The sequence below is a fragment of the Rutidosis leptorrhynchoides genome, chromosome 4 (assembly GCF_046630445.1).
Source record: "Rutidosis leptorrhynchoides isolate AG116_Rl617_1_P2 chromosome 4, CSIRO_AGI_Rlap_v1, whole genome shotgun sequence".
NCBI classification, from domain to species: Eukaryota; Viridiplantae; Streptophyta; class Magnoliopsida; order Asterales; family Asteraceae; genus Rutidosis; species Rutidosis leptorrhynchoides.
The window spans coordinates 498,031,802-498,055,011 of NC_092336.1; the positions used below are offsets into that span (position 1 = coordinate 498,031,802).

Sequence of the window (23,210 nt, forward strand, 5' to 3'; positions counted from 1 at the left end):
CACAACAATTATCTACCTTCTGCTAATCAATCACCAAACTATCTAATGTGTTTGATTTCAATAGCATTTCGTCACCAATATGTTTATTATATAAGATAGAAGAATAAACACCTTATAAACCAGCTTTACAACAAATACTCAAGGGTATTAGAAATTTCACACACTATTGAACTGATTGCATTTATAACGCACCTTTAAACACATACTTTCTTTGTCAAATCCATTCAAAGTAATCAATTTTTTAACTTTATTCTTCGGTATTCACCATTATTATGTAGCATTGTAATGGTATCATTAATGGCGTTTACAGTAATAATATTTTTCAATACATTTGCTTTCAATACAAATATTATCAACGAAATACAAGATCATAACTCAACATTCGTTACCATATTTTGTACAGCAAATAGAACTAGACTTGAAACTTCCACTTTGCTAAAGATCTTGACACAAAATTATATCACTCTGTTTTCGACTATTTTAGTTTTGAACTACTATCAGTAATTCATTGTTGCATTCCTGTGCTAATGATTCATATTGTTTACGAAACTCATTGTAACAATTTTTTTATTTCAATACATATACTACTAAAGTGTTTCGTCATTAAACTGCTAATAATAACAAACAATGTTGTACAAATAGTAATAATTACGAAAAAAAAAAATTTAGAGCTGCCGTGCAAGGCACGATATAATTTGTGTACCATAGTTTTTGGATTTTCATTTTCAATTCAATAAATAATAAAATAAAATAAAAATGATAGAGATGGTACGATTACTATTTTGCTTTTGTTTATTTGGTGATTCGTCTTGCCTCGGGTGTGACCTCATCGCCCAATCTTTCTGTTTCCACAAACTCAGTTTCCCCTTTGAACGGTTGATACATCATCCTCACTTCACACTTGTGATGCCTGCTGCTGCTGCTGCTGCCAAGTAACTTTATTATTTTCATCTCCTTTGAACGGTTGATACATCTCCTTCTCCTTATTATTTTCATTCAAACCAAGTAACTTTATTCCTTTGATTCCTTCTTTAATTACACTTTCATCTATCATTCATCACTTCATATACAACTATCTTTATTCTTTATCAGTCTTTAGTTTATGCCTTAATTCCCCACGTCCATAGCTTTTGATAGCAATAAGTTTTCATTTTAATACCCAAAACCATGTCTTTTTATCTCATGAATATGAGGTTTTAGATATCAATTGCTATTAGTACAGCAGTAAGTAATTAATTGAAAGCTGAATAAGCCCAAAAATTATCCAGCTTTACCACATGGGATTGGGATTAATTAGTGAAATCGAGTTTGATCTTCATAAATTCATATGGAGCACCAACAACAACAACAACAACAACAACAACAAGAATCATTATCATTGGGTGGTATGTGTATTGAAGAATCTATCAACAGTAGGTACTCAATTTGGGTAAGAGAAGCTCTTGATGAATTGCCACACTGTTTCACAATAACAGACCCGTCGATTTCGGGTCACCCTATCGTTTTTGCTTCAAAGGAGTTTTTGAAAGTATTCGGGTATTCACGAGAAGAGGTTATTGGGCGAAATGGGAGGATGTTTCAAGGGATTAGGACTAATAGGAGATCAGTTATGGAGATTCGATACGCCGTTAGAGAAGAAAAGAGTGTACAAGTTTGTTTATTAAACTATCGGAAAAACGGGACCCCCTTTTGGATATTATTTCATATGTTTCCTGTTTTTAGTAAAGAAGATGGTAGAGTTATCCACTTTGTTGGTATTCAAGTCCCAATAATGCAGAAACCGAGGCGCTCGGGTAGTGAGTTTTCGAGGATTCGGGTGAATTTGTGTAGCGAAAATAGAGCTGTTCTTGGTTTCTGTAGGAGAGAGGTGTGGTCTGATACAGTGGCAGAGTTGGGACGAATTAGTCCAAATTTGGATTCAGTTTTAGCGGATGATACAGGTTTGGGCTTCCTTTATTCTGTTGCGTTGATAATCAAGTTTAATGTTATCGAGTATTTTGTTATGGAAATTAATTAATAACCATGATGAATGATGATATGCATCATTTTGACTATAATTAGGTTAAACCTAACAATTTCTTAATTTGAATTACATTATTTTTATTAACAATATGACACAGATTGTACATCATTTTGCATCAGGCAACAGTCAATATGACATTTTCATATCCTATCCTATCCTTTGTTGTTGTTAAACCTGACAAACGGGTCAGGTTGGGTCGGTTTGGGTAACAGGTCAAAATAGTTATGGGTTGAAGAGGGTCATGGGTCAACAGTCAACTTGTTGTTTTTCTTCTTGTGTAAATATAATAAGTAGGGTAGTTACTCTATTGAAATGCTACAGCATGTGCAAAGTATAATATATTTCTAGCAACATGCGTGAATATAGACTAAAGTGTGTTATATAAACAAGTTTAGAAAAAAACCAAGTTTACTTGCATCAATCCTTTACATTTTTATTCAAGTCCGGGTATTTTGATGTTAAGTTCTTGTTAAACACTCAAGACTGATATAATCATCAGCGTAGATCACACCCAACCACCTCCTAATTGCTTAACCGTGTAAACACTTTTTATTGTTCAGTCCATCTGCATACCATGTATTTTGCAAAACTGAAAAATTGTACAAGTTTTTCCAAGCATTAATACAAAATATAGTATCCTTGTATAGTTGTATGGTAATAAATCTTTTTACGCGAGTCTTGTAGATACGGTTCTCTGTTAAACATCAGGTGTATATATATATTTTCATGGTTGCAAACGGCGGTAGCGGCGGCCGATGTGGCGGTTTGATGACTAGCCCGTCACGGTCCAAAGAAAAACGTTTAATAAGTCTTGTTCTAGTGCAAACGAAAATCCCATCCCATTTAAAAATTAGCTGGGAAAGACACCGACTTGCATAGTATCCTTTTTGATAAATTAATAAATGCATACACTATAATTATAGAAAACATTTTAAAAAAACCTATATATAAATTAACACCACATCATCTTATTTGTAGATCATTTATTTAAAAATATTTATGTTTGAAATATTTATATTAATATATTTCTATTTGGTCAACGTCCGTCTTGACCCCGTATCGACCGACTCAACCTTTCAAGGTCCTATACGACTCGTCTCCGTCTCAAATGTTTTTCAACCTTGTTTATTGTACAGAATTAACGGACAACACGTGCAAGGTGAGTGATTTGGAAAACCAAGAAGCAAGTAATGCAATGCGCAACATACTTTGTATGCTGACTCACTACAGCCAGTTAACGGGCAGATTGGTTTCTGATAAGAGATGCTGCTCAAGTTACATGAGTCGTGTTGGTGCTTCCTTAAATATATCTCTTGCTAGAATAAAACAAAGCTTTGTCTTGTGAGTTTTTTCAATTTCCTTACCTTACTGTTTTGTACATCTTATTACATATTCAAATGTTACTGAATGATAGTCATTCTTGTTGCCTTGTAGGACGGACCCACATAAACCCGATATCCCGATTGTGTATGCTAGTGATGCCTTCCTAGAATTGACAGGTAAAATGATACCATATAAGACTTGTACAAATTTTGCTGTCAACATCTTATAGAAATGTGCGGTTAAAGTGGTTGTTACAAGTTGAAGTTGAACTATTAGTTTTAACTGTTTAGGTAAAAATGATAATATATATATATATATATATATATATATATATTATTAATATCTAGAGTAAAAATCTAAAAATAATCATATTCAAAGAAAAAGTTGCTGTAAAAAGATTGAGTATTTTAGATAGATTTATAATTACCTATATCCAAACACCCCTTCAGTTCTCAATAATGACTTTCAAAACACATTTAATTTCTAACCGCCTCCTAGTTAATTTTGGATTTGGTAGTAGTCGAAGATATCAAACTTCTAAGACCGCCAATTCATTCTTAAGCTACTACATAATTGCCAACTTAACACCACTTACAGTTGCATTGTTTTGTTAACTTGTGTGATTGGATCCATTTAAGTTACAATTTTTTACTTTCTTTGTTTGAATATGATGCTATTTATCTACGACTCTTGGAGTATTGCTTACTTGTGTAAACTTTTCCTTTTTGGTATATACTAGGATACACCAGGCATGAAGTATTGGGACGAAGTTGCAGATTTTTAAGTGGGCAGCAAACAGATGTCTCAACTCAATTACAGGTTTAAAATTCAAAAATAGTCTTGTCAAATTATTACTTCTCAAAATCATAAAGGGATTTGTGTACATAAACAATGAGCTGGTTATGTTGATTTGCAGATTACTACTAATAGCATTCAAACTGGAAAATCCCGCACTATGTGCATCCTAAATTACAGGTTGGCCCCAATCATTAAACGTGGTCTGTCTATAAGTAATTACATGATACAAGTATGAAACTTTTATTGGTTACTTGATTTTTTTTTTCCCCAGAAAAGACGGGAGTTCGTTTTGGAACTTTTTGTACATGTCACCTGTGCGGAATGCTTCTGGAAAGGTAATTTATAGTCATCATCTACAATGACTTTACAATTCAAACTTCACTAATTGATATGTTTTATCTTTAGATAAGCTCTTAGAATTACTTATAACCTCATATATGGGTCGCAATTGCCATCTCTAGTTTATTGGGATTATTAAGTAGTTTACTTAATTTTAAATTTTGTGACAGATAGCGTACTTTGTTGAGGTACAAAAAGAAGTGAATCATGAGAATCGGAATCTGAGCCCGGAAATCAGGCAACTGAGCGTTGTGGGTGCTGTGAAAATAGCAGTGCGGAGTTCAGGAATGATTGCCACCACTTCTGAGTCATGACTTGAAAATGATTTTATTTATTACAAAAATATATTGCAATCTGTTGTATGTTAAAAACTTACTGGATAATAAGTACAATATACAAGTATATATATGGTTCAATTCAAGTTGAAGATTTTACATTTTATTGGCTAGTTCTAACAGAGTGGTACGTACATACTGGAAATGATTTGGATCAATAGTAACACCAATACTATCATTAATCAATAGGTAATATCAATATCAATGTTTCATCTCGTTCCCTGGATACTTGAATTTTTCCGGATCACCTCCATTTTTGGTAATTGATTTGTTCTCAAACTGAGATAGCGCAAATATATCTCCATTCTTCATGTGATCAACAAAATCCAGTAGCTCTGTGCGCAACACAATCTAGTATACGTCTCAATAAGAGAAAAGAAAAATCTTCAGGAAAGTGCGTGGAACTGAAACACTTGGAACACAAGATTATAGTAATCTGGTTTATTTTAAAGCAATGTTGTAGGAGGAGAAATGAGGGAAATGTTTTTGCCCCGATGGAGGTTATGGGTTTATGCATTTAAAGGATATCAGAAACTTGATGTTACAACCGTAAATTTTCTATGCAGTCACCTGAAAGATACGAATATGGGGACATCTTCTTCTTCTTCTTCTTTTCTTAAAGTAAACTCACACACCCTACACGATTATTTCCAAAAATATATACATTTTAGTCCACAATTGAACTCGAACACACATCCCCAAAGTTGTAGGAGTCACCTCCATAATGCTAAGCCAAATGACCTTTGGTGGGACATTAGTTTTTGGATTACCGAATAAGCTATTTTTATTAAAAGTTTGGCTCAATAATAAAGTTTCTACCAAAACTGATGTTGACCCTGACCTGAAGTATCCACCCAGTTCGTCTTTCACTTACCTGAAGTATCTACTTAGTTCGTCTTTCGCTTAGTGCGGGGGGTAGCGGGGAGGGGTTTTTTTTGTATAGGTCATGCCCTCGAATTGGTTCGGGTTTCCTCCATTGAGGGCGGTGTTATACAATTACGAGAGATGAACACGTGCGTGGTTAAGTACTACTGAAATAATCCTAAAATGATGTAAAAAAATAATAAAGTTTCTAAGTAAACAAAACATATATTGACCAAAATAATCCTTACAACACCTTTGAATCGGTCAGAGATCATTCAGATTCAGATCTTCTTATATAATAAAGCTTTTATTTTATGGAACTACCTGAGACACCTCCTTTTAGCAGCTTCATTTTCAGTCATTGAAAAATAGAAAACGAATATTGTATTCCGAGGTGGACCGGTTGAACAAAGACTAATCAACGGCAGAATACCAACATCACACGTTCACACCTGCACTTTCCGCCTATCCGAATCCGAATAAACATAACTTACCCAAATATCGCCCCGATTTGACCTTGTAACAGTGTCGGTCACTTGTGTAAACTCCACGTCTTCATTGACGCTTTTTTTAACTCAACAAAATATTCTCATTTCTAACCGATAACTAGATCTCAATTGTAATGTGTAATTCTTGTTTACGATTCATAAAATTGAACTGAACCGATGGATTCGGTGTCGATCCGCGTGCCGTACAAAAACCTCAAGCAGCATAATGCCGATGCGGAGGTTGAATTGACGAATTTTGAAGAAGAATCTAATCGACGCGTCAACGAAGCCCAAAATTCGAGTAGGTTTTCGAATGGTGACGCCTCTAGTTTGCCTACCGAGGATTGTAGTTTGATGACGTTGATTTTGAGTTGTACTGTTGCCGCCGGTGTGCAATTTGGTTGGGCTTTGCAACTCTCTCTTCTCACTCCTTATATCCAGGTTTTTATATATACATATATATATATATACATCATGTATGAGTAAAATTAGATATTTTGATGCGTTACTTTAAATGACAAAAGTATCCTGAATGCTGAAAATATTGTAAGCTTGTTTAAAGAATGATCAATATTCGGTACCTTTTCCATTGCTCTCTTGGTGATTTTATTATATGTTTGAGGTTAGTAAAGTGTAGGTGGGATGTTTGAGATTAATTTTAGTGGCTATTATGTGAATGGAAGGTTAATGACAACCTTGTTCATCTAAGTAATTGACTGTTTGTTGGTGCCGATAGTACAAACACATTTTGTTTCCATTTTAGGATGTCTATAGATTAAATGCAGATTTTTCTTTTTGGCTATGCTTCAGTATTTCGGTTATATATGCCTCTTTTGTATATGGTAGTTATTTTGTGTACCTATCCTGTTAATTGATTTTTCATATGTCATGCATTTTAACATTATGATGCTCTGAGCTTATGCCCTTGTTAGAACATTGTGCATTAGTAAATGAAACACGGTTAGCATATTTATAAGCATGGCACATAATTATAAAGCTTTTCAAAGAAGAAATGGCATGACTACAACTTTGGGTTGTTGAGTGGTCTTTTACGCTTTTAGTTGATGATGTACACATGTATCTTGGGCTTTAGAGAAGAACTAAATTTATTCTTGAATCTTCCATAGCAGGGTAGGGTTCTTCTAGAGTTGACGAGACCATCTAGTTCAAAAGCTTCCTAAGCGGAGCTACCTGCACGAGGCTCTCTATAGGGAAGCCTCCATGCAGGCTTTTAGATAAGCTAAGAGCATTCTTTGAGAGGTGTATTGGTTTAGCCTTCTTCTCACACTTGGACAACATAACCACTCTTGTATTTTTTCCACACAAAACCCCCATGTCGGTCTCTTCATTTGCACACTACCATCGACTGTATACTTCTTATGGAGGTATCATCACAACTATTCTATTTAAACTAATTAGGTAGTCGGAGACTAACAAATGGCTCTCCCAGGCTCATCATGCTCATTGACTGGGCACTATTATTAGGGTCTATACGTGTTTTCCATCATTGTTATGAAGATTGTTCGACGCTCAATGGTCTGTCAACTTAATACATAGCATTTAATGGCACCGTTTGTGGACCCACCTGAACCAGGAAATCTGAAAAAATTGTTGCTTGAATCGAGAAACATCTATAGATTCAAAGCATGTCAGTTGTATAACCACCCGTTGTTTTGCTCAAGCACCCTGCTAGTATATATGGCTACATTAATATTTGGATACTTATTAAATTGCCCTTACATCTTAATTATATCTGTCAAAGTATTAAGTGGATTAAACTGTTCTATTTACTCTTGCTTTTTTGTTGGATGCAGACTCTGGGAATAGGGCATGTGTTTTCTTCCTTTATTTGGCTTTGTGGTCCTATTACTGGTCTTGTGGTATGTCCTGGTATTAATCTGCGTTGAATTAAGAATCACTCTGCTCTATATCAATCAACCAAATTCCTTTTTTGTATAAATGATTTACATTTATTACATTTATGATGCATATGACCATTATAGTTGCATTTTGTTTACTTACATAGTTACTGCATAAATAGGTTCCAGCATAGGGGTAAAACGGGTTACTTCATAAACCGGTAAACGGATGAGGTTTTCCATTAGATGTACATAGCCTAACCGGGTTAACCCATGACCGTTTCCGACCATTTCCCTGGCCACCCCAAGACGTGCTGCTAGTGAGTTTGAACCTAAGACCTCTTGTGAGGATATTATCCAGTAGGCTATAGCCTACTTGTGATGGTTAAACGGGCTACTTCGTAATACAAGCAAAACAGGTTGGGTCAGACTGGGATGATACATTGACATTTTTATGCGGTTTGGCATATTTTGAAGTAATTGATGTGGTATATATATGCTATAAAAAACTAAGGTGTAGGTGAAAACTTAGATGCGGTCGAATAGCTTTTCAAAACCAAACTTATGTGACATTTCTAATGTATCAGATATTAGATATGACAAAAGAATACTACATCCAAAAGAAAACTATGATGTAGGTGATGGCCTTGATGCGGTTGAATAGATTTATGAAGATTGTAAATATTTATTATGGCTTGCTTTTTCGCAAAGAGCCTTTTATGCAATCTTAATCAGATTCCATGGGTTATTTAAGGCATTCCTCTGTTTTTTTTTTAATTATTATTATTATTTTTTTTTTTGGTTGCATGTAAGAGTAGCTGGTGGCTACTGGCTATTGAATTTTTGTATATCAACCTCATGTTATGTATTTCTTCAGGTTCAACCTTGTGTTGGTATCTGGAGTGATCGATGCTCTTCAAAATATGGGAGAAGACGGCCATTTATTTTGGTTGGATCTCTCATGATATCAATTGCTGTGAGTTTTACACAATTTCACTACAAGAACCCATGATTTTAGCTAAATTTATTTACCGTCTTCTGGATCCACTAAAGTTTTTTGTGCACTTTAGGTGATAATTATCGGGTTTTCTGCAGACATCGGATACTTGTTTGGAGATACGAAAGAAAATTGCAGGTTTCTACTTGCATCAATATATTTTATTATGATCATGCTGGTTACTTTTATAACCTCTTTACATATTGCAGCACGTTTAAAGGTACAAGGACAAGAGCAGCATTTGTATTCATTATAGGTTTCTGGATGCTGGATCTTGCTAATAACACTGTTCAGGTATGGATTTCCAATACTTTTTCTGGCTTTTATAACTTAAGTAAAATGCTTTTAAGTATCAAATATATATCCAAATAATGATTTTAGTACATGTAGGGCCCTGCTCGAGCTCTCTTGGCTGATTTAGCAGGTTTGTACTTAAGTTTCCTCTTTGTGAGATCTTGATAGAATATCTTACGCCAGTTGAGTTAGTATCACCTTATGATGCTAATTACTTCAAAAATGCTAAAACTAGTATTCTATTGAATAGGCCCTGATCAGAGAAATTCCGCAAATGCTATATTCTGCTCATGGATGGCGATTGGAAACATTTTAGGGTTTTTATCTGGCTCTAGTGGGAATTGGCACAGGTAAATCATACATACATTGATACACAACTATAAGTTTCTTTTCAACTCAAACCTTATATATCTTTAAGGTTATCTACCGATTTACCTGGTCAGAATTTTCTTACATACTCCTCTGGATTCTCTCTATGGTAGGTGGTTTCCTTTTTTGACTACCAGAGCTTGCTGTGAGGCATGTGGAAATCTGAAGGCAGCTTTTTTAGTTGCAGTGGTGAGTTCATAGTTACTGTATATATAATAGTTAATAGCAATAATTTTATGTGAGAAGATTATAATATTGAATTACAATCCTTCACATGCCATTTATTTTGAGTATTGCTCTATCTATCTGTATTTTAGAGCGGACAAATTATCTGACAAAGTACCTGATTTATGTTACCATCTGTTAGAAATTGAATATGTTGATACCTGTGACCCTTTTATATTATGCTTATATAATTGGTTGAAATGTAATATAGTATTGAACTTTCTAAATGTCAACATCCTTACAAATGAACAGACCTGGAAATGTTGATATAGTAACATGTTCTGAGAATGCTGTTATTGGCCTGTCTTGATTCGTGATATCTTTTTGGATGCCTTTTTCTTAACACATTGCTGGTGTGTTGACAGCTTTTTCTTACTTTCTGCACGTTGGTGACACTCTACTTTGCAAAAGAGATTCCATTAGCACCAAAACAACATCACAGATTGGTGGATTCTGCTCCACTTTTGGATGATCTTCAACAGGCCGGGCTTGACAATTCAGAATCTAAAGATCACATGAATTTGATTGATCACAAAGTTGGAAAATCAGTCGAGGGTGGTACTCTTGCAATAAATGGCGGTACGACAACTGTACACGCAAATGTTGAGGATGATCGAGTTGAAACCTTTAATGACAGTCCCGGAGCAGTCTTGGTTAACTTGCTGACCAGCTTACGGCATTTACCAGTAGGGATGCACTCGGTACTTATTGTAATGGCTCTTACATGGGTAAGTTAAAATCATGCATTCAAACTACACAATATAGTTTTTATGCTGTTATTCACGTTCACGCTCACATATGCAGTTGTCGTGGTTCCCCTTTTTTCTTTTTGATACGGATTGGATGGGCAGGGAGGTTTACCATGGCAATCCAAAAGGGGATGCTGCTGAAATGCGCGCATATGATCAAGGTGTCAGAGAAGGTGCATTTGGTTTGCTATTGAATTCAGTAAGAACACAAATTGAGCATTCAGTGTCTTACTTTCTTAGATACCTCCGTCCCAAAATAACTGTGCCATTTTCACTGTTGATTTTTTATTTTTTTTTAAATGTTCTGACTCTAAATAATTTTGTTTTTGTTTTTTGATGAAATATGTATGCATGAATTGTGTTTAAAATGTGCTTTTTTATACTTTCATCAAGTACAAACAGTGAAATTTAAAGTCAAACAAACAACTTAAAAAAGTCAAATGAGACAATTATTCTGGGACGGAGGGGATGAAGGACTTACAGTGTTAGACATACGTTTGATTATGCATCTGATTTCAATATTTCTGTGAATCTCATCGTTTCATTATTAGTCTCCCTAGAATGTTAAAATTTGTTGGGACAGGTTGTTCTTGGTATAACTTCATTTTTAATTGAACCCATGTGTCAACGGATGGGTTCAAGACTGGTGTGGGCATTGAGCAACTTTGTGGTGTTTGCCTGCATGGCAGGCACTGCTATCATTACCATAATATCAGTCCGACAATCTGAGAATTCGGTTGTTGGAGAAAACGAGGCAATCAAGAATGCATCATTGGTTATTTTTGCCATTCTCGGCCTTCCTCTTGCAGTAAGTACTAAATCTATACCTCTTAAGCCATTTTTCTTTATCATTATGCTTTATATTTGTGATTAATTTCTGCTATGCGATTAAATTAATCTGTTACAGATCACATACAGTGTTCCCTTCTCTGTCACAGCAGAATTGACTGCTGATTCTGGAGGTGGTCAAGGTTTGTATTTTTAGAATATATAATACGGGCCTCATGTCATATAAGACAAGTTAATATGCTCACATTTATATTTGTTTGTTGTTGTTGTCAGGATTGGCAATTGGAGTACTAAATCTTGCAATTGTCGTACCTCAGGTAATTTAATTGCTTCATTTTTTTGCATCTTAGATGCTTAGTACTCGTATGAATTTTAAACGTCCTCTTTAATTAGGAGTTGCTCTTTTCCGGACACTAACATATAAACTGTTAATGGCCATTCCACAAAGGGAGATGATATTTCCAAGTTTGATTTTGATAGATACACTCAAATTTACTAATCTGTCCTTAAACGATACCTTGTAAAAATCTACCATTAGTATTTATCGAAGGGTATTTATGGAACATTGAATGAAATTGTAGTGGATTTATAGGAAAAGGAAGTGGAATTATCACCTTCCACAAAGATTGTATGAGCTCCTGTGTCATCAAAATGTTTCATCTTTTTTATGTGCAGATGGTGGTATCACTTGGTGCGGGCCCATGGGATGCGTTATTTGGGGGAGGGAATGTACCTGCATTTGTTCTTGCTTCTATAAGCGCCCTCGCTGCTGGTGTGTTTGCGGCTATAAAGCTTCCAAGTCTCTCCAACACTTCTTACAAACCTACAGGTTTTCATTTTGGGTGACATCATCTCTCCCTCACGTTGGTGATAAATGATAATACTACCAACTTGTACATTATCACCCTGGCGGGCACGACCAGTACGTACAAGTTTTTTGCGGCCATTTTATGCACTTCATTGTGAATGTAGAGCTGCACAGATTTGATGTTAAAAAATTGTTCATTTTTTCACACGCTTCATGTTAGTACCTTACACATATGCACCATTGTATATCACTATAGCAAGAAATAGAAAGAAATAGCGAGAAAACATAGTGTAGCCCCGGATAACCAATTAAAGTTCTTTGACCAATAATGTTATCTTTAAACAAACCCACCTTATTTTGTTGACATTAACTCTTGATATTATTATTTTTTTCTTCTGTTTTTTTTCTTTTCTTTCTGATAAGCACTTGTTAGGGTAGAATAAGGTAGCTTAATGTTTGTTAGAATTGGCATTTACATTTTAATAAGTTGAGGTTGCTGGTTTTAGATCCACTAATTTGCAATTCTTGTAAGATTTTTACAGTCAAACAAACTTGAGGTTCTGTTGGTTAGGTAGCTTAATGTTTGTTAAATGCTTACTAAAATCTAGATGATTTGTTCTGCCTGCAACAGAAATGACTTCAATAGTTGAAAAGTAGAATGAGCTAATAGAAAAACATACTCCGTAATACATTGGCATTAATAAAACTTTTCGTGAGCCCCTTTTCTATATTGCAACAACTTACGACAGCTATTTCACATTTTAGCACGAGTTTCTTATCAAGGCAACGGCAAACTACAACAAGGTTTCCTTGAAGATACTTTTATATTCTCACTCACCGTGCATTACGTTTAAGACCCCGATAACAACAAACAAGGATAAAGAAAAAAAAATCAGCTAGCGACAATCTTTACTTACTTTCTCCTATCTCTTCTTTGTCTCCTTCGACACTCGAAACAATCAGTACATGTATACCCTGAGTAATTGTTGACTTTGAACTTGCCAGGCGAAATTTTCAAGTCTTCAACTAATATTTGCTTTAGCTTCTCATTTTCTTCTTTTAGCTTCTCAAGAGCAAGTTGTTGTTTCAGGACCTTACATAGTAATAACAAAGAATAAAAATCTTAAAAAAAAAAAAAAAAAAAAAAAAAAAAAAGATACAACTTCTACGTCTCAACTTCATAACTAACATTCATGATTACAACTTTCCAAATATTTAAATAAGTTATCCGGCTATAGATTTGATAGTTTGTCTTCAAACAAATATAACTGAGTGATCTCTCTAGTGAAATTTTACAGGCGGTATAGTATGAAGGATTAACACGACACGGAAACTATGGTAGAAATGTACGGAAGTTATGTAACCATACCAATTGAATCACATCTTTTTCAGACTGCAAGCTCCCAACCTAACAAAACAAGATAGTAAGAGTCATTTCATTAAAAATCGTAACAAACCGTATAACAAAGTTCACACATAGGCTATTCACTTAGTGCTCGTGTGAGTAGTGTAGGCGTGTTCAACAACACTTTTGATAGTGCAGCGGTACTCAAGTCTGCAACTGGATGTATAAAAACTTTTCCACTGTATAAAAATTGCGTCAGCCCTAACAAGATAGTGCAGATGATGTTCATTATCCACTAAAAAGCGACTGTAAAATGTGTTAGGGTAAAAACAAGCTTCAAGCTACAAAACAAAATAAAAAAAAATATAAAAAAGTCACATTGTTACATACCTGACTTTTTGCTTCAACGGTTTCAGTTTCCAGAAGAGGAGTTTGCAAGAAATTGCTGATAACCTTCTGCGTATGACTTGCGTACAACGAACTTGATTTATCAGTAGTACTTAAGTCTGCAACTGGAGGTATAGATCCTGTTGCTAAGTTCATCATATTTCCAAGTGGATTTACGGTATTATTATCACCACTTTGTAATGATTTGGGTAATATGTCTCCAGCAACACTTGGCAAACTGGGTGTCACTCCAAATCTCATCATCAACTTTGTTGCAGTTTGCTGGAACATTTAGAGTAATTAATGATGCAAAACCGCTTTGTACATTCAGAGGACATATGACTAAATGATCAAAATAATTCACCTACTATAAGACTAGTTTGTATTTGATGCATGACTCCAGGCTTTAAAGCAATACCTGCCACACAAATATTAATTTTTTTTGTCAATCGAGAGTATAAAAAACACTGAAACTTCTCAAATTTCAATTGCTAAATATCAAGAGAACATAACAAATAACAACTAATACTACTAGTTTTGCAGTATTTAACATGCATACCAACTCCAAAACCGTGACCAAAACCAACTCCGCATCCGATGCCTGCTTCGACGTTTTTAGCTCCAACCATTTTCAACTGAATGTTTAGAATCATTATCATACATATGATCCAAAACAGAACCAAATGAAACAACAAGAAGTTAGCTTACAGAGCTGTTAACATGTCTTCCAACTCCTGAAAAAACATCTGATGCTCCTCTAGCAGCAACCATAACTTGATTTAATACCGGTATTGCACCTGATATATAAAAACACATAAAATCAACACACAAAACCTGCAAAATTTAAAATAGAATAACCACAATTTTTTACATATTTGATATTGTATATATGAACTAATATATCGATCGGTGGAGTAGGAGTGCAATGCCGGGAACAAGATAAAACGTATAAAAAGAAAACTATCGAGAATTAGTTCAAATCTAACATTTTAATTGAGTTTCACTGGCTGCAAACCAATTTCCAACACTTGTTGCACTAAATTAAATTACAGATTTTATTCAACCCAAAATTAGAATATACAACGCGTTGCCATCCAACAATATCAAGTATAAAAAAACACCTCTACTATTTGTACCTAATTCAATTCAACTTGTATATAACATGTTGCATTCCAATAACAAAATAACCACCATTTGAAAAAGAAAAAAAAGAAAGAAAAAAAAAAAAAAAACCCCACATTAATCAAAAACATCATGTAAACAACTCATAAACCACAAAAGCATCATCCAGATAGAAATAGCTATATAAAATGGTTGAAGAAACAACGTACAGGCATGATGAGTTTTTTCATCTTTAGGTTTGAAAATTCCCCCAAATTTCATCTTTAATTTATGTAGAAAAGATAAGAGTAGTTAGTTAGTTAGTTACCGAGATTTAAAGGCCTGCCAACACCGATACCAAGACCACATCCGACGCCAAATCCGGTAAATACTTGACCCACCTTCAAAGTAAATGGATTCTTCATCATCCCACCTTTTGATGACACTATTATACTACCGCTACTACTTTCCATACTTCAGATTAAAAAGTAAGATAGCTTTTTTATTTGATTTAACCTGAATTCAGACTTATTAACTTTGTTCTTCCTTCCCCGTCTGGGGTTTAATTTGCCAAATACAGTAAATCATTACATTTTATACTTTCTGACCCTTAGGTATTTAAAATTTACATATTCAGTTCCTACTTTTATTTGAGTATGTCCGGATTTCGTTTAATAAAACAAAATGATTAAAATGATAAAACGGAACTTGATTTTAGATGACAATAACCCGTTTGATAATCATTTAAAATGTGATGTAAAATTATCGTATTAACCACTTACATAAATAAATAAACAATACATAATTGTTTGATAAATGTTCTTGATATAATATATAATATAATATATAAGAAATATATTAAAATATTAAAATGAAGATTATGGTACTTAGTCTTTAAGAGATAATTTCAACTCCGAATAAATGAATATTTTTATTTCATTCGGTGTCATTCAAAAGTTACAAATAAACGTGTTGAATGCTAAACGATTCATTCCATTCCGCACAGAATCGTTCCATTAGAGGTAATCAAAACCCAACCTTATTGTCTTGAATCGTCATCTAACTCATTCATATTGTCATTACCTGCACAACACAAATGTTCGGTCCTAAGAGTGTCACTGAAAGCATAAACATTCAGTTTAGATTAGTTGCACAAACCCATCACTTTTTCCGCAATATTGATGGTCTTTTACTTGCATGCACAATGCACAATAGATGGTGTTAGAAATCAGAACCCATGATAAGCAACTAAGTTCTTCAACATAATGAAGCAGAAAACTTGCTAAATATGTTGGATTTGAGGGAACTCGTAGAGTCGAACCCTTTGATGTCTAGAGAAAATGGAGGATGCAATTGGGTTCATACAGACACATAGCAACTGTAGAACTAAAAACATTTTCTTTATATCCGATTGCAATATAACTGAAGATGACGATTTACTACATTTCACAAATATCAAATTCATGTCCGTCAACAGTTCTTTGCCTATTGAATGAACTTCAAGAACTATCATACAGCCAAGGAAGGTGTATACCTCAGGTCCGAAGATTTGTCGGTAATCTTAATAGTACAAATTATCAGCAATTAGAAAAACTATGCAGATTAGTAACACCAACCCTGTGCTGTAACCTGCTAACAGATTAGAAAGTTCTAATGCAATAAACGTTATCAGGTCATGATTATGATTGTAAGGTGATGCTCAGAATATGCATTTTCACAACTTAAATTCTTATTTTCCAGAGTTATTAGGAAAACGATGACAATTAAATCCAATACATTAATCGTAATTGTGTGTCCATTCTATGAGCAGAAAAACGTACAAACATATAGCACCCACTAACTAAACAAACAGTTTCGTGGTGAGCTTTAGGACTAGACTAAAAAAACATAATATACAACACAAACTTCCTGTATAATTAGAATCACGTCGATGCCTCTGTTTCCAAACGCATTCGCTTTGCACTTTTCTCATCATTGTGCTGACTGCCGGTCGTCGATCCGTTCACCATCTTGCTTTCTTTAGCCTCTATTGAACACCTCTTGTAAGGTTTGAATCCTGTATGATGAACATTCAGCTTCACATTCCCTAATCCCATTCTCAGCAGCCCTTCATCGCCCAAGGTTTTTTCACCTCTCGAGACTGTAAAACTTCCTGATTCTTGACCTGAGCAACTCATCATGTTAAGGTCTAACTGTGAGACAGCTTCAGTGCTCTTCACTATGTTCTGTTGATCCTTCGAGAAGCTTTGAGGCAGTACTTCTCTGGAGAAAAGTGCTTGAAAAGCAAGTCGTCCCTGTATGTGAAATCAAATGACTTAATTGCCCTTGGGGTTGAGAAACGACTCCCTTTATTCTAGGGTAAAGTAATGATAATGATTGTCTACATCTCACATCCCTATACCCCACTTTCATGGGATTGTGTAAAGTAAAAATAATGATTATCTTTCGTTCTCAGTTTTCTGGTAGCAAAGCTCTTGTCTGTATATCTATATCTATCTATCTATCTATATCTATATAAATCTATTAAATGAGGTATAAAATATAAAATCGGATTTACTTGCCTCTTCGGAGACCTCCTTCCATGAATCATTGGGAGTGAAAGTGGCTCTACTTCTACGGGAAATAGAGTCATTGTATGGAAGATTCAAATCTGATCCTTTTGTATCATCCTTATCTTTAACATGTTTCTCTAAAGCATCCGTCTCAATTTCACTGCTGGAAGTAGTGTTAGACCCGCAAGAAGACCGGTCAACTTGTTTCTGACCACTCGTCTTATTCAAATCTTGAACCTCAGCAGCCACTGGCATATTCGTTTCATTAACATCATCATCCACTGGACTCGATTCATCATTCAACTTTACATCTCCCTGGTTGTCAGACTCTTCTTCTGAAGAAGAAGAAGACACATGATCATTACTCTTAACTGCATCCATCTTCTCTTTTACCAACTCAGGACCCTTCTCTATTTCATTGTTGGCTACTACTGTTTGGTTACCATTTATTGGTGGATATGGATAAGTGTAAGAATAACCCGGGTAAAAAGGAGTGCAAACGGGAAGTAAACCCTCGGCGGCCCACCATGCAGTTGCAGCGGCTACCGTGGCGGCTGCAATGGCGGCCATGCTAGGGTTTTCAATATCTCCAGAAAAAGCTTGTGTGTTTGTTTGATGCCAGAACTTAGCTGCAAAGGTTGCTGCAGCATGGGCTGCGGGATTTTGTAGTAGTGATGACACGATGAGGCTCGAGATTGTGGATGAAGCATGAAGAAACGATTGGGAATTTTCTTGATTAGTGGTGTACGGGGTAAAAAGAGGATTGAAGGTCGGATAACTGGAAGATGTTGAAGCGTTGTTGTTATGATGGCCGCTAGTTGCAGATGCTGTTGCTATGTTAACATGTTCATCAACTTCTCCAGGATTATTAAGTGTTGATGATTCGAGGGGAACATTGAGTTTTGTACTAGTTTTCAGATTTACATCTACAACTTGTACAGGAACATGTCTAGGGCAGTTTTGAACGCACCGTGTATCATTTATTGACAGGCTCAGCTTAGCAGAATATTGACTTTGAATGATATTTTCATGTGGTTCAAAAGAGGAGTCATTAGATGTATTATTTGTGTGGCTAATGTCATCTTGATCCAATTTCTGATCCTTTCTGGTTTCAATGGTGATGTAAGTTTCATCTATTTCATCATGATTAATCGCCTCCTTTTCCAATGTAGGTATGAACTCTCTAAAAACTTTTGGATTAACGGATTCAGCTGTTATTCTAGGGATGGAAGTTTCATAATCTGAGGGAGTATCAGTACCATTTCCCACTTCGTCATTCGTATTTATATTTTCTAGCTTCTCTTTTCCGTTAGTTGTCTGTAATGAAAAGAAACAAAATGAAGTGAGCACACATAATACACACAATTCCAAAAAGGAAAACAGCTAGAAAATGTATACCTCTGAATGGGGTTTTTTCTCGAGGTCCAGTTTTTTTATACCCGATTGCAGAGAGGAAACTAGAGTTGGTTCCTTCACAACATCCTTATCTGCTGCCACCTGTGAATTATCTGTCTTCCTAGGATAGGGATAATTCGGTTTTCTTTTAGGACGTGGAGGGGGAATCTCTATGTCAAGAGTTTGTTTTAACGGAACTCCTTTAGCAACAGCCTCTTTCTCCAACTATATATTTTTACAATAAAATGAAAAATGCATAAAAACGTGCTAGAATTATTATAGAAAAAATGAAACACAGCTAACTGATTTTTAAATTATGTCAGGTCTGAAAAGAAAAAGAAAGCCGGTAGTGGTATGAGAGGGCTGTGAGTCTGTGACTATTTTCAAGCTTCAGATTCAGTAACTTAGCATGTCAATTTTCCATTCAATTAAAAAAAAACTTAGCATGTTGACCTTTTAGTCTTTTATTTGATTTTACACAATATAAAGAATAGCTGGTAGTGGTAAGAGACATCCTACACAGATCTGCAAATGATAATACTAAGGTGCTGTTTATTTTTCAAGATGTTTTTGTCTGAAGATCTGCGGACCATGTCTGTTAAGAAGATGTGGTCTGACGGTCTGTATGCTAAATAATGAAGATTGTTTGTTTTTATGTCTGCAACATAATTCTGTCTGCAACACTTAGAAGCACATTTCTAAGTCTGCAAGGTTGCAGACATAATAAGACATTATTTTATCTTATGTCTTCAGAAAAACAAACGGTGTAACAACGTCTGCGGGCGCGCAGAAATAAGACATAATAAGGTCTGCAGACAGGAAAACAAACACCACCTAAATCTATATGCGAACATGAAAAGAAAAAACAGTATTCAACTTTTACTATATATTCACATGTTATACAGATAGAATCGGGAGCAAATACGAACTCGAATATTGGTAAAAACCATATGTAAACTAATCATAATTTAGAATAGAAATCATATAAAAAAACAGTATTACAATTACATAAATCCATTACAGTGTTTGATAGAGCTTTGAGGTATCACACCGACAAACTAAATGTTAATTTTGTCACTTTTGAATATAGAATAATTCGAAACTTTATGAACAACTCAGTGAAGACCTATAATCGATTTTTTTGTTTACTTATTTAGTTCTGATGTTCAAGGTTGTAAAAGTCACTAGTCGGGGAGTTAGTCGGTTGGGACCTTGTAGGGACTAATCGGCCAAGTCGTACACTAATCGGAAACTAGTCAGACGTTGACCAACTTTGACTTTAATTGCATTTGACCTACTTTGACCAAATAATACCGACTATGAACTAATAAATCCTACTTTGACCGACTAAATTGGACTTTTGACAACTTTGACCAAATGAATCGGACGAGTCCAAGACTAGTCGGGCTACTTCAAAATCCCGAGTAGTCGGGGACCAGTCGGCCTAGTCGATGTTGCAACTCAAGCAGTCCTCCCAACGTAACGTCACTGTTTCTTTCCAAAGGTGATTCTAATGTTTTGAATTCCCTTCACAGATTGATTAATGTCAATGGGTGATAGGTAATACTTTATTTCCCGCATCCCAAACGATTTGTAATTTGACTATTGGAAGACTTAATGAAAGCCTTTGACTCATGTAGTCTAATACAAAGGTTAATCATTAATGATTTAAGATTACATTTCATCATTCTTATATGTATGACAGGTCTTTGAATCTTTTTGCAGACATTGGTTTACAAAAGGAACACTTAAGAAAGTGAATGCGTATATGTATTACTCTTTAAGATGAGATATATTGTTTTTCATGTTAATTAACTGTGATCAGGCGAAGATGGCAAAAACCATTATCAAACTATACATATCCACGATGTACACAGTGAAATTGTACTTTCATCTATGATCCTCCATATTCCAATTTATTGAATTGAATGATAAATTTATTTGTAAACTTAATACCATTTAAACTACTATATTGTGTATTTTCATTTCACCATTCTTCATAATCAAAGACATACTAGATATAACTAATACAAACCTTTCATATCATATTAAGCATATATGAGTCTTTACTTTTAGGGATTTTTTTATAGTTGTTAAATGAACAACTTTAATTAATGAACATTAAAAAAACACAGTTCGATCTATACATGTAAGTTGGTGTATGTTAAACTTAAGTTTACTTCCCATTTGGACGGGTATTCAGCTAGTTTGATTATAGAAGATTGACTTATAGTTTTTCATGCCCAAAGGTTCACCTTTACATACTTTCTATGGCATCACATCCTTCTAGTGTTTAGTGTACTTGTATTTGAGCCTAACCCCAACAAGTTTGTAAAAAACTATAAAAGACATGTCATATGTGTATCGTTGGATAAACAGAGAACGTGTCTCTCATTTTTGAGAAATATATTTTGTTATTATATAAAAAAGGGTGAATTCTGGTTATGGTGTACTTGAGATAAATCTCATGATTAGGTGATGTGATGGTGATAAAACACACACATATGAAACAAAAACTATTATGACCTTTGTAAAGAATTTCTGGGCATGACTTCTGATTTGCACTGCAGTCTTCGTACCTATGTGTTCTGCATTAACACCAAAAGTTCGTCTCCAATTAAAGGTTAGGTATAGGTTAACATCAACAAAGTTGTCCAACATAAGAAATATACATATATATGTCATGTGATTAGCACTTAAAGGAACCAAGAATAAGGGTTTTAGAAATATATTAGGCAACGATTGTAAAATAGCAGGCAGATGAAAAAGGCTAGGTACCTTCAATACGTTGCCAAGCTCGCCCATAAAGTTTCAAGGCTTCTAAAAAACTATTATGCTCGTCCTCTGTCCACCGTTCACGTTGTTTTGTTATCGTATAAGGTTTTCTCGTCTGCAATATAAGGATAAGTAAAAGTAAAATTTTACACTAAAGGGATAAGATACATAAACGGCGTTGATTAAACAGATAGATAAACAGAAACCTTAATGTTGATTTTGTCTCCAGAGGAGTAAGAGTAGGAGTCCATCTAAAGGAAGCAGCAGCCGCTTCAGATCCTCAGGAACAAGTAACAAGTTTCTTTCATCCCAGTCCGAAGCAGCCGATTCCGCACGCTGGTTAACGGTTGACGTTTTCGTATTCTTCAACAAAAGCACCTGATAAGGTAACACTACTGCAAAAGACCATAAATGTAACAACAGCTAGCACAAGCACAAGTAATAGTATCTAATTAATATTTCAATTTCAATATCCAGTTCACTAACTGATTAACTGACTGCTAGGATAACAGTTCAATCTTATACAGTTCAATTAATAACTCTTTTACTAATATTAAGCTGAAATTAACAGTAATCAATCATTAGATATACACAAACATACACTTCTTTTGATTAATAACCTAAAATATATACGGAGTGATGAGCAGTAACAGAGATAGAGAGGACAAATTCCTTATTAAAATCCTCACCAAAATAAGCCGGAAGATGCCAAAACCTTATGCAACAAAAAACAAAAAACACGAAATTAAAGCTCATAAGTGAACATAAGCAATCAAAAGCCCTAATTAGGATCTAGAAGAAGCGGAAACAGAAACAGATACCTTCGAAGATACTCGTCATGGATGAAGATGATTGCGATGATAAATGATAAGATGAAGAAACTAATGATCTTAAAATTGATTTGCATCAACACAAAGAACGAATCATTCCATCACAAAATTAAGGATTCAGTGAAGTAAAAAATGGTTTAGCGATTTGCTCCAAATCTAAGAAACAAACGTAGAAGCAGAATGGGAGTTTTGATTACGAAGACGAGAGAGAAGAGTTTTGTTTTGTGAGAACAAATCTGAGCCACTACTATTTTTGGGGATTTCGGATAAATAAAAATAAAATTAAAATTATGAGGCTAGAAACGATTTTGGCTCACAAAGGGAGTTAGAGTGATGGACACGTGGCTGAATTTTAATGGGGGAGTGTAACCGGAAAGGCCACACCCCGTGCACTTTTTATACGTATTTTTTAGTTTTAATTTTTAATTTAATTTAATGTAAAAAAATTTGGGGCAGACAGGGCAGCAATGGCTTGTGTGGCTTCTATTGCCCTTTGATGCAAACCCACCCTTGTTCCTTTTATGAATTTTCAACCACAAGTTCCCTCTTGTATACCTCTCTACCA

The 23,210-nt window shown here is 34.8% G+C and overlaps 4 protein-coding genes across 4 annotated transcripts; 2 read left to right on the top strand and 2 right to left on the bottom strand.

Moving 5' to 3' along the window:
- The first annotated feature begins 789 nt into the window (after positions 1-789).
- Positions 790-4,887, top strand: LOC139844720 (protein TWIN LOV 1). The gene is made up of 7 exons (XM_071834939.1): positions 790-1,940; positions 3,160-3,364; positions 3,458-3,522; positions 4,086-4,165; positions 4,263-4,321; positions 4,416-4,479; positions 4,654-4,887. Exons 1-7 carry the CDS (start codon positions 1,328-1,330, stop codon positions 4,795-4,797), a joined length of 1,230 nt encoding a protein of 409 aa, XP_071691040.1. The 5' UTR covers positions 790-1,327; the 3' UTR covers positions 4,798-4,887.
- A 1,133-nt stretch (positions 4,888-6,020) lies between these two features.
- Positions 6,021-12,654, top strand: LOC139844723 (sucrose transport protein SUC3-like). Its single transcript, XM_071834941.1, has 14 exons — positions 6,021-6,611; positions 7,985-8,050; positions 8,907-9,005; positions 9,100-9,164; positions 9,236-9,320; positions 9,417-9,450; positions 9,571-9,670; positions 9,803-9,878; positions 10,280-10,642; positions 10,719-10,862; positions 11,247-11,471; positions 11,571-11,634; positions 11,726-11,769; positions 12,128-12,654. Exons 1-14 carry the CDS (start codon positions 6,348-6,350, stop codon positions 12,296-12,298), a joined length of 1,800 nt encoding a protein of 599 aa, XP_071691042.1. The 5' UTR covers positions 6,021-6,347; the 3' UTR covers positions 12,299-12,654.
- Positions 12,655-12,924: 270 nt separating this feature from the next.
- Positions 12,925-15,782, bottom strand: LOC139844724 (uncharacterized). The gene is made up of 7 exons (XM_071834942.1): positions 15,422-15,782; positions 14,701-14,789; positions 14,552-14,627; positions 14,361-14,410; positions 13,996-14,274; positions 13,630-13,668; positions 12,925-13,353 (listed from the first exon to the last, which is right to left on the bottom strand). The coding sequence occupies exons 1-7, from the start codon at positions 15,564-15,566 to the stop codon at positions 13,174-13,176; spliced, it is 858 nt and encodes a 285-aa protein (XP_071691043.1). The 5' UTR covers positions 15,567-15,782; the 3' UTR covers positions 12,925-13,173.
- A 1,027-nt stretch (positions 15,783-16,809) lies between these two features.
- LOC139844725 (protein LATE ELONGATED HYPOCOTYL-like) lies at positions 16,810-22,864 on the bottom strand. The gene is made up of 8 exons (XM_071834944.1): positions 22,637-22,864; positions 22,505-22,530; positions 22,022-22,210; positions 21,819-21,930; positions 21,567-21,628; positions 19,044-19,265; positions 17,655-18,962; positions 16,810-17,387 (listed from the first exon to the last, which is right to left on the bottom strand). Exons 3-8 carry the CDS (start codon positions 22,064-22,066, stop codon positions 17,016-17,018), a joined length of 2,121 nt encoding a protein of 706 aa, XP_071691045.1. The 5' UTR covers positions 22,067-22,210; positions 22,505-22,530; positions 22,637-22,864; the 3' UTR covers positions 16,810-17,015.
- Positions 22,865-23,210: the final 346 nt, after the last annotated feature.